The sequence below is a fragment of the Ciconia boyciana genome, chromosome 13, assembly GCF_034638445.1.
Source record: "Ciconia boyciana chromosome 13, ASM3463844v1, whole genome shotgun sequence".
Taxonomy (NCBI): domain Eukaryota; kingdom Metazoa; phylum Chordata; class Aves; order Ciconiiformes; family Ciconiidae; genus Ciconia; species Ciconia boyciana.
This window is the reverse complement of record NC_132946.1, coordinates 9,920,413-9,931,268: the sequence shown is the minus strand read 5'-3', so window position 1 is coordinate 9,931,268 and position 10,856 is coordinate 9,920,413. Positions and strand designations below refer to the sequence as shown.

The window sequence follows — 10,856 nt, the reverse complement described above, 5'->3', positions numbered from 1 at the left end:
ACATAATCAGGGATGACAGTATTTCCTTATTTTAGAAACCTGCTCCAATGCACACGTGTTCCACGTACACCACCACCGCTACCCCCACCAAATTTTGCAGTTTCTTTCCAAGTGGAAATGTATTTTAGCTGAAAGCTGCACCGACACCTGAGGAAGCAGTTAGAAGCTCCCAGCGGAGCATCAGTTATTTACCTCCTTGTATCAGTTATTTACCTCCTTGCATCCAGTGTAATCGCTCTGGAAAGTCTGTTTTGAAATTTTATGTCTCCAAGATGGTGACACCAAGGGAGACCAGACAATTTTATGAGGATGCTTTTACTCATCTTTGCAGGCAGTGGCCGAGGGAAGCCGCCTGGATGCCACCGGGCTGTGTAGGACCAGGGCAAGGGGCTGGGGGGCCACCCTGCAGGAAGCACTGGATTTGTTGCGTTTGACTGGGTCCGGTAGTGCCCTCGCAGCCGCATCCCCTGAAGGAGAAGCACGTTTTTGCCTCGATAGCACTGCCCGTCCCTTGGGCCCCGGCATCCCCACAGCCCCGCTTGCACCCAGGCCCCGCAAATTCAGCCACGTGCAAGGAGGAGGGTCCCCTCTCCCGCTGAGCATCCCCAACGAGGCGCACCGGGGCTGCCGCGACAACACACGCCTCCCCAAAAATTATCTGCCTGGTAGATAAAAGTACCTCCGTGGTGCCGGCGCAGAACAGGAGGACGTTAGCAGCGGCTGCAGGAAAGAGCATGGTCCCACTAGCAAACAGGGCTGCACCAGGAGCTGTGAGCTCTCCCCGCCCAGGAAAGCTCTGCGAGGGGGCCGACCCTCAGCGGGTGCGCAGCGGCCCGTCGCCCGCCTGCCCGGTAACTCGGTCAGCCTGAAGCAGCCAGGGCCAAACGCTGCTCACCCGCACGGGGCACCGAGCGGCCCCACGCACCCCACGCGGTGACGCCGTGCGGCTGATGGGGGCCAGGCGAAGGGCAGGGTGCGCGCACGGCCTGCCCCGGGGACCCCAAAAAGCAGTCGGGGTCAATAAAGTAAACTTTCCCAGGCACCCGCTTCCCCCCAACGCACCTTTTTAATACAGAGCAGATTGGGGTAAACCCAGCTCCCTTCACGCGAGACCCCACGTCCCCAGGGAGTAGCTGCTACTCGAGCGCTAGAAAGACGCAGGAGCCTCCACCTGCTGTTCGCTGTTTATTGTAGCGGAGAGAAAAAGAACGCGCGCAAGAGGCATTCTGCATAACTTAACAGAAAATAACACTTTTCCTCCACTCTTCACAGATCAACGGGCAAAATAATTTCCTACACACAGCTATTTTTTTGTTCTAATGGTGTATTGATAAAATCATGGGTTTCCCCTAATATGCTGCAATAGTTGGTCTGAAACCCAAAGCTCCGGCTTGGCGGGCTCCTCTGCTGTTTAACACAGCTCCCATCGCTATTTGCCTGTGGGGAGGGTGAGCGCCGGGTTTGTCCTTGCAGTGTTCCTGGAAGGGATTTTCGCAGCTGGGGTCTGGCTGGGGATGCCAAGCAGCTCCGCGGCTCTCGCTGCCCGTGCCACGTCCCGGCTGCTCTTCCCCAGCGCGGCTGGAGAGGTGACCCAAAATGGGGGGGGCGCGGGCAGCGCCGGCAGCCTCAGTCCAGGGCCAGCGAGGGGATCTTGCAGACGAAGGGGAAGGCTCTGCCGCAGGCGTTGTCATTCCAGGAGCGCAGCGCTACCCCCCGAAAAAACAACGTGTTAGCCAAAAAAAGGCGCAAGGAAGTAATCAGGCACCACCCTCGGGACCGGGACCTCCAGCCGTTGCGGGAGGCTTTCCCTGGCTGTGCTTCCATTTGCGCTGCTCCCAGCCGTGCCCCCTCCCAGCAGCCCCAGCCCCGTCCTGGGGATGCTGGCGGGGATGCCTGGCCCCGGCTCAAACACGGTAGCAGGGAGGGAGCTGCAGTCACAGCCCCATACCCCACAAAATATCAACAGGCTGCGCATGGACGGGGCGTTTAGGTATGTCCAGGGGGTCTGGATACACCTGACCGGTCTCACTGGCAACGAGGGTGTGAAGTGGGATTTTTGCACAAACAGGGTCTTGCCCCGCTTCAGCGAGACGCCCCTGGCCTGTGTGAGGGAGGGAAAAGCTGGCAAACCGACGGGTGTTTCCACGGGCCTCCCGGGTGGGAAGGGAAATGGGAAAATTTGACCTTTGGCTAAATTCGGTAATTCTTCAAAGTGGATGGTGCTCCCCTCCTGCTGCTGCTACGGGAGAAGGAGATGGGCTGTGAGCAGAGGGGAAGCGAGTATGTGTATGTATGTACGCAGTAAAAGAGAAAACACATCCCTTCTCTGCAAAGAAAAAAGAAAATAATAATAAAAAATTAAAATGCAAATCCTCAGCCTGCCAGCAACCTCTTTGGAAAAGCACAAGCCGCAGTGGATTGAATTTACTGACAGGCAAATAAGACTTAAGGTGCCCTCGATGCCCGGCGCGGCACTCACCGCTGCCGTGCCTGTACCAGATCTGCACGCAGTCCTCCTCCTCCGGGATGGAGTGGATCCCGTCGTCGGGCTGACTGCCGTCCCAGTAGTGGTAGTCGTAGGAGGAGCCGTCTGTCCACTCGAAGTGACCCTCCTGGCGCGGGGCGAGCGGAGAAAGGCCGCGATCGCAGAGCCACGTTTGCGGGGGGGGATCCCGCTCCCGTGCAGACCCCGTCCCCATCCCCAGTGCCACACAGCCCGGGGACACGGGGAGAGACTGTCACCACTTGGCAACGGCCAAACAGCTCGTTTGGGTTTTACAGCTGAAAGCTTACCCTGGAAAGCCCCAGCATTCGCAGTGTTCTCACCAGGGGACGCCCAGAAATTAGACCCATATATTTTTTAACACACCCACCCAGTTCTGTGTTCCTTTTCCTTTTTCTTTTCCATTCCTTTCCTAATATCTACAAAAAATTTGCTGTCATGGGACTGTTCTCCTGACGGTCTCAATTTTTCTTTGTTACATATTAGACTATATATTTCCAACATGTCAGCTTTGAAAAGTTGCAGAGTATCAAAAGAAAGCAATGAAACTTGGTGATTTTTGACATCGGAGACATTTTCAGTTTATTTGCTCTTCTTGGGCCAGCAGTACAATATTCTTTCTATTAATCCATTAATAAAATATGATGTGAATAATTAGTAATTATTAATCTATCAATTCTAGTAACACTTTTCTTTTGAAAGCAGACTGGAGGGGATGAAATGACAACTTTCCCTCGCACGCTGCACAACAGACCCTACGCCACCACCCGATTAATGGGGCTATAAGGAGTGAAGGAGAAAACCAAGTGGCTTTCCAGGGGGAAAATGCAGGGAAGTGAATTTTTCAAAGCCATTTCCCACATGATGACAGGGAGCTCTCACCTGCCGCAGGTCGTTGAGCCCCGTCCAGATGTCGGTGGGGATGCCCGGCACGCGGCTGTTCACCAGGTCGTACACAAAGACGTTTTCTTCCCAGCTGGCAAAACAGAGCAACATGGAGCCGCTGAGGGGGTAGGTCAGGCAAATGGTCAGGCATGCCCCTAAGCATTCGCCCTACGGCATGGCCAAATGGGTCCCCCTCTTCTAATTGCAGCTGATTACTTTCCCCGGTCTGTGCAAGAGGTGTGTAGTGTGGGTGAGAGCCGGGGGAGAGGGAGCGGGGGAAAAAGCCTGTGTAATCATGTTGTATTTCTACCCCTTTTTCAAGAGTGAAAAATGCAGTTTGGGGAAATTTAGGGAATACTACATCAGTTTTCCTGCTAGGCCAGGAAAAGCTTTTTTTTTTACGTTGCCTTTGTGTGCCCAGTGCATCAGACTTGACCCAGTCGCTGCTGCAGAGGGATGCTCAGGCTGGTGCAGAGGGATGCTTAGGCTGGGACATGAGCCTGCAGCTGGCACAGAGGTTGTGCTGTGAGAATGGGACTTTGTCCCCATTTGCCTTCTTCCCCAGGCCGTGCCAGGGTGGAATGCCATGTTTCTGCGCCCCTCACCTGTGGATGGAGGCCAGCTTGGCTGATCTGATGCCAATGGAGAACTCGGCACAATAGAGGTCGGCTTCAGCCCAGGTTTTGTTGATGGGGAAGTACCGGTAGCAATGGCCTTCGTACTCAGTCCAGAAGAGCGGGCAGGAGTAGGCGTGGACGGGCTCCGGCATGGCTAGGGCAGAGCAGAGGACATCCGGCAGCTGATGGCGAAGCAGTGTGGCCGGGCAGCCGAGCAGGCAGTGGAGGCAGCACTGCCCAGCCCTGCTCCCCCCACCTCACCCAGGCAAATAACCACCAAACACATGCACGGAAAAGCCAACTGTTGCAGAAGCCGTGCAAAAGTCTGCAAAAGACGAAACACATTTTGCAAAAGCCGTGGGTTTCTCAGTTTTAGCATCTGCCTGAATCAGGAGGGACAGTTCAAGCCGGTTTGACATTGTTTTAGGCAGAGGGTGCTTAAAATAAAGGCACTGACATTTGCTACTGGGGAAACCAAGATAAGGGCTCCTCTCGGCTCTATCAAGCACTACCGGAGCCACCGTGCTGGGACAGGCGCTGACAGCCAGGGGCTGCAGGGTTATGGCCGCACTCCGCCGTCCCGCTCTCGCCTCCTGCAAGGCCAACTTGCACCCCCTCCCTCCGAGCAAACCCTCTCACCATCCCCTGTGTCCTTGGGCCCAGACGCAGCCGTGCACGTATGCACGCGTTGGATTTCGGACCCATAAATAGCCAGGCGAGGCGCACGTGCTGCCGGGAGCGGTGCCAGCCTATCTGCCTCCCACCGCCAGATAAGAGCTGGGGCTCCGTGGGGCTGCTCCTCCTCCCTCACCACTTTTCAGCACAGCATGGGGAGTTACCCCAAAAGAGGCCATTTGGGGGGGCAGGACGCATTTCTGCAGCCTTTGCTGTTGCTGCTGTGTAACGCTGCAGCGGCGTTAACGCTTCCCTCTGACCTCCACGTCACACGTGGGGAGGATGCAGCGCACATGCACAACACACCACCCAACACGAACCCCCAAATCTTGTGGCACATAGGCTCTACTCTCCTCACTGCTGGTTTTTGAGCCTTGGGGAATCGCCAGCTCCCCCCGATCCAGCACCCGCATCCCCGTGGGGTCCTGCCGGAGCGAGCGGGGAGGAGGCAGGGTGGGGGGAGCAGGGGGTTACCGCACACATCAGATGCCATGGAACTATCCAAGCAGGTAACAGGCTCAAGCCGGGAAAGATCAGGGTGGTGCCGCAGGGCCTCTGGTACCGAGGGGCTGGGGGGAATGGCTTTCCCCGAGGGTGGGGAGAGCAAAACCCTGCCAGCGGCAGCACAGGACGTGGGAGCATCGGCGTGGGGAAAAGAAAGGCGAGGTGAATTCAAAGCAGCTGCGGGAGTGTTCATGGAGCCGAATCCTTCCCTGCCCCGGCACTGGCAGCTCTGGGCAATAATTTCATATTTCATCAGCTCTCTCCACATGGGGATCTCTGAGCGTTCCACAAACACCCGCCAGGCAGCCCCCAGGTCCCTCCTGTCACACACCCCTCCCAGGTGATAAACCACAAATGCAAAGAGCCTTTTTTTCCTCCTGAGCAAGGCGCAGAGGACAACCCGACTGCCGGTAGCACCCGCTGTGCCGAACCCTGGGGCTGTCGCCCCATCACCCCTGCCTCGGGACCCCTAGCCACTTCCTCCAGAGGAGCTGTGGCTGGGAGCAGCTCTGCACCCCACAGCAACAAACCCGCTGAGAGCAGCGAGGGGCTCTCCCACCCTCGTCAGCGCTAGTTATGGGCTGCAGAGGGAAAAAGATAAGGCATGCCAGGCTGGAAACAAGAGGAAGAGCTTTATGGGAGGGTGGCCAAGCCACAGCCAGCTCAGTGGCAATGCAGGGTTCACCTCTCGGATTCACACCCACCTACCCTTGTGTTTGGAAAAACCTTAGAAGAGCCCTAAAAAATGCAAATTGTTGCTATTATAGCAATAGAGCAGAAGGACCAGGAATGCCGAGAGCTGATGTGGTTTCCTGGGAGCCAAGCCCTCCTCCCCACGTGGCACCGGCCAGGGGTCCCCGCCACACTGAAAGCAAAGCAGAGCAAGGGCAGAGGGTCAAACCCACAGGACGAGTCTTCAGCTTCACTGCCAGGTTATGGATGACGTGCGTCCCCCCCATCGGGGACAGGGCTGGGATCTGGTCCCGGCTCACGGCGACTCCAGGTTGCCGCTCCCTCCTGCCCAGGGCACCCCGGGGGTCTGCGGCAGACGGGCACCGCCAGCTCCCCAGCAACTGGGGTTTTATTAGGGAGGCTGTGAAGCGCCTTGACGAACTCTTCACCTCTAGCAGCATGGTGGCAAAATTCACAGGGCTTAACCCAGCAGCATCCCCGGCAAATGGGGCCCTTCGCTCCTAAGTGCTAATTGCAGCAGGCATCCCCATGCCCTGGCTCCAAGCCGGGCCCGTCGGCACCCTGATCATCCAGGAAAATCACCCTCGTTTTGTTCAGAGTGCCGAAATCGAGTCAGAGATGGAGACAGTCCTTCTTTGTTATGCCATACTGTTTCCCATTAGGTAGCATTAATTTGACGAGCTTCAGCGAACCAGAGGTGCCTGAAGGAATTTAAGGTTAAATACACTGAAAAGGAAAATATGGGAGGTCAGTGTTTAATTAGCGTCTTTTCTGGTAGGTCAGGATCAGAGGCTTTGGCTGTCTCTTTGGAGGAGAACTATTGCTGCCAGTTTTACAGGCAGGAACAACTGGGGATGCTGCTTTATCCGGGGTCTTCGGGGGCTGTTTTTAGCAGAAAGGCAATAAGAAATTGCATGTATGTTCTGAGTATATGAGCCCATTCATGGCTCTGTACCAAACCTCATAACCCAAGCCAGCAGCTGCTAATGGTATTTTCATCTAAAAGGGGACAGGGGAAGCGTTTTGGGGCTATTTAGACCAGATCCTCACTTTTAAGCACCCCAGCAAACATCACCCCCAGCAGCATCAGCTCCTCCACACAGGGCAGGAGCAGCACAGCCACTGCCCACGGGACAGGGGCTCCTGCCAACGCCAAGTCAGTTCACCCATTTGTCCCCAAATTCCTCACGAAAAATTATGGCAAGTATCCTTCCTCCCTTTGCTTATTTCCAGTGCAGCAGGTTTAAGGTCGGGCCACATTTTATCCAGCACCAGCAAAAGAGATGTCTAAACTTGGCTGAGGATAAGAGTCATATCAGGCAGCTGTTACTAACTCAGAAAAGCTGGAAAACAAGAATTTTGGGTCAGAAAAAGAGTTTTGTGCTCTCTGGATTTGTGTTAGTGCCACCAAAACTGAAGCCTTTTTATTTATTTACTAGCTGAGACCCACTGCAGAACCGCTGGGAAAATCACTTGTCAAAATCTTGCAGAAGCTGGCACTGCTCTGCCAAAAAGTTTCACTTCCCCAAGTGGCCACTTTCCAGCAAGAAATAATTAACTGAGAAAACCCCAGCCACTTTCACACATTTTTTTTATTCCAGGATGCTACTGAAAAAGATAAAATGCCAGCTGTGTGACTCCCACTGACTCAGCCGGGGAAGAGCAGGTTTTTTCCTGAACAGCTTCATCCCAAGGTGCTGCTCCACCTTGGATACTGCAGCTCCATCAAAGCGTTTTGGACAGCAGATCGCATCAGGTCAGTGCTGGCAGCAGATGCTCTTCTTGCTGCAGAGCGCTGAAGGGCTCCGTTTCACCAACAGCTGATGACTTACCAAAAAGCTTAGAGACATTAGGAGACACCTCACTGAAAGGCATGGTCTTGAAACACCCCTCTTGGCACATCCATAAGCTAATGCTGCCATCTGACCTGAAAGAGCAAGTGAACCTCTTCAGTTCTTGGCAAGCAGCTGGGTTTGGAGGGTGTCCATCAACGCCCAAGAGGCTTGTCTGAAGTTGATGCCAATGCAGAAGAGCTGAGGAGATCCCCATCACATGCAAGGCTGGGTCTTTCCCAGGTCAGAGCTGCCCGGGGAGCCCCTCCGCTGGTACCCGAGGGTTGTGATGCTGAGAGCGAGGGATGGGGAGCGCTCCCCAGCCGGCGGTCAGAGCCCCAGCAGGGGCTCAGGATGAGCATCCTGGCACTCACCAACACCAAGTTGCCTCCTACCAGCTCGGGGCCATGGGGAAGACTGGCAGCATGGCTTTACCCTGTGTCAGCACTACAGAGCAGTGGGTAGTTACAGGGGACGGGTGAGATAATGGGGCTGGGACAGGGGAGACCCAGGACACCCCAAGGATGGCTTCGGGAGAAGCAGCCTGCAGAGAGGCTGGAGGGTTTGAAGTGCCAGCTGAGCCAGACCTCCATCCCACCACAGCCTCGACACGTCTGCCAGCCCACGTCCTCTTTATTGAATAAACCCAAAGAATAAGCATTAAAAAGGGGGTTTGGTGGGGAGGAGCGTGTGGCAGGGGCTAAGACAGTGCTACTGTATGATGCTGGGATGCCTCAGGTCACCCATGGCTTTAGGAGCACATCCTTAAGACCTGGCACCACAGTCATTACGGACAAACAATCCCACCTTCATGTGATTTGCAATACTTCTCTTTCATTAACAGATGAAAAAGTATTTTGCTTAGCATCCACCTTCAAGACAAGCAGTTCATAGGAGGGTTTTCAGTCTCTGTGTGTCTGGGGGATGTACGGAGCTGGAGGGGATGGCATCCACTGATGGACGTGAAGCTCATTTAATAACTGGGCAGTATATTACCCACTCTGATGTGTTTTTTTAAAGCACGTTACAAATTTCCAAGTAAAATTTTAAACACCAGTTGAAGCATGTTGGAAGTGACATCCCTTCACACAGAGGGCTTTGGTTTTCTAAATCCTGTAACAAAACCAAGCTGGTTTTACAGCTTCAAATCTTCTGCCAGTTATGTTTGTAGTCGAGAGGCTACGGCAGGCGCCAGCAACAGCCCTCCTGCAGCCGGCACTAACAGATAGGAGTTATCTTGCATGTTTTTTTTCCTCCTTAATTAGTTTTGGCGAAGCTCCCACGGATTAGGCATCTGGCAGGAAAGCCGGGCTCGTATCGATCCCTTTTCTCACGAACTCGCCAAACAGCACTTAAGGAGTCCTTTCTGCTCACGTTCCCATACAAATCTAACAGGGCGCAAACAAACTCAGAGCAGCGACTCTTGCTCATGCCAGCGCCGTGAAAAACTTTGCAAGAACCGTAAGTGACATAAAGCAGCTGCCGTCACCAAGAGGAATAAGGGGGAATCACGTATGTGTGGCCACTTTTCACATGCAATAAGCGTGAATAAATAAACCAGGCACCACAGTGGTCCTGGCCGCCTGTCCTGCCAGGCTGCAGTCCTGCACCGCTCACGCGTGGGCCTCCGTGCAGTTATTGCTGCCCGCCGCCCCCGCCAGACCCACGGTAGGGACGGCCGGAGGTCCACGGCACCGTGCCACGCGAGCGCGCTGCCGAAGGCGAAAGCACAGCGCCTTACACGCAGGACGCGGCCAGAGCAGAGACCGCTTCGGTGTCTCGGGAGAGGGAGAGCGGGGCTGCTCTTGGCACATCCCCCCAGAGAAGAAGAAAGTTGATTTCAAGGAAAGTCAGAGATTTCTGGAGCAGTCGGGGAAGGGGAAAGCCAGCCGCTGGCCCTGCGGGAGGTACGCGCTCTCCTCTCCCTGCTGAAGCCGTCGCAGTTCCAGGATTATCTGTACCGCAAGCCGCAACCAACGCTTTGCACTCACCTTGGCTGATCTTTATGTTTGTCTGGGGGAAAGCCTGGGCAGCCAGCAAGGCGGCGGAGAGGAGCGCGCACACGGCCCAGCCGGTGCCCATCGCCGGGGCGGGAGGCCGCGCCGCTCCCCCGGCTCCGCGGGCAGCCGGGTGCGGGGGTCGCCGCTCGGTCCGGGGCCTCCCGGCCGTGCCAAGGAGGCTGCCGGCGGGAGGTGGCTCTAGGGCTGCTCCCTCCCCCAAAAGCAGCGGCTACCCCCCCCACACACACACACACCCCCCCACCGGCCCACGCCTCCCGCCCGCCGCCAGCTGAGCCCGGGCGCGCTCAGCGCATCCCGCCCCGAGGGACCCGCGCCCGCAGCCTTGCCCACGGCCCGGCCGCAGAGGCTCTCTGCTCCCAGAGCGCCTTTCTCGCACGCCGCAGGCTGCGGGCGAGCAAGGAAGTCCCGTATCTGCCGCCCTCGCTGCTTCCCGAGACGCCGTTTGGCGTCCCCGGTTCAGCCCTGCCCAGCCGCGCCGCGCCGGCTGCCTCGCCCCGCGGGGACGCTGCGGGCGCCGGCGGCCGGGCGCAGAGGGGAGCCCCTGCGGAGGCGAAGGCAGACCTGCACCGCGGGGGGCCGGCAGAACGCGCCCCTTCTGCCCGCCGTGCCGGGCCGGCGGCCCCCCAGGGGCAGGGCAGAGCTGGGGCGGGAAGGCGAGGGCCGCGCTCAGGCGGGGAAGCCGGGCCGCCGGGGCAGGGCGGGCCGCGGCCGGGGCAGCGGCGGAGAGGCGGAGGGGCCCCCGGGGCTGCAGGGGAGCACTGCCTTGTGCGAGGCTTTGCGCAGCCTGCAGCTGTGGGGTTTAGCCCGTTGCTTCCGCATCTTGTGCTTGCTTTGGTGGTTTTTTTTAACCAGGGAAGGGCAATGCTTTGACACAAAACAGCCTGGAAGGAGAAGCCACCGGCTGTGCCGGGGGGTCCGAGGCCGCTGCAGGAACTCACGCTGTGCCCATCTGCGGGAGCCGTGCCGGATCCGTGCAGTCTGGAACAGCAGAAAACCTTCAGCATCAGGCAGCAGCCAATATTCTTGACAGTCAATATTATCTAGCACATCTCCTTTCTGTGGTCAAACATTTTCTGGAAATAAACTTCAGATTTTTAGAAATACTGTATAAAGTCCTTTCCTAGCT

General features: G+C 56.5%; 1 protein-coding gene across 1 annotated transcript; it reads right to left on the bottom strand.

The window, feature by feature from the left end:
• Positions 1–1,626: 1,626 nt before the first annotated feature.
• Positions 1,627–9,892, bottom strand: CLEC19A (C-type lectin domain containing 19A). The gene is made up of 5 exons (XM_072878391.1): positions 9,701–9,892; positions 3,994–4,159; positions 3,386–3,479; positions 2,480–2,612; positions 1,627–1,706 (listed from the first exon to the last, which is right to left on the bottom strand). The coding sequence occupies exons 1-5, from the start codon at positions 9,789–9,791 to the stop codon at positions 1,627–1,629; spliced, it is 564 nt and encodes a 187-aa protein (XP_072734492.1). The 5' UTR covers positions 9,792–9,892.
• Positions 9,893–10,856: the final 964 nt, after the last annotated feature.

What these genes read in the sequence shown, in the direction of transcription:
- CLEC19A (XM_072878391.1), bottom strand. Translation starts at nt 9,791, where the DNA reads ATGGGCACCGGCTGGGCCGTGTGCGCGCTCCTCTCCGCCGCCTTGCTG. An exon ending in AAACATAAAGATCAGCCAAG is followed by an intron (nt 4,160 to 9,700) that starts GTGAGTGCAAAG and finishes GCTCTGCCCTAG; the next exon opens with CCATGCCGGAGCCCGTCCAC. An exon ending in GGCTCAACGACCTGCGGCAG is followed by an intron (nt 2,613 to 3,385) that starts GTGAGAGCTCCC and finishes GCCCCGCGCCAG; the next exon opens with GAGGGTCACTTCGAGTGGAC.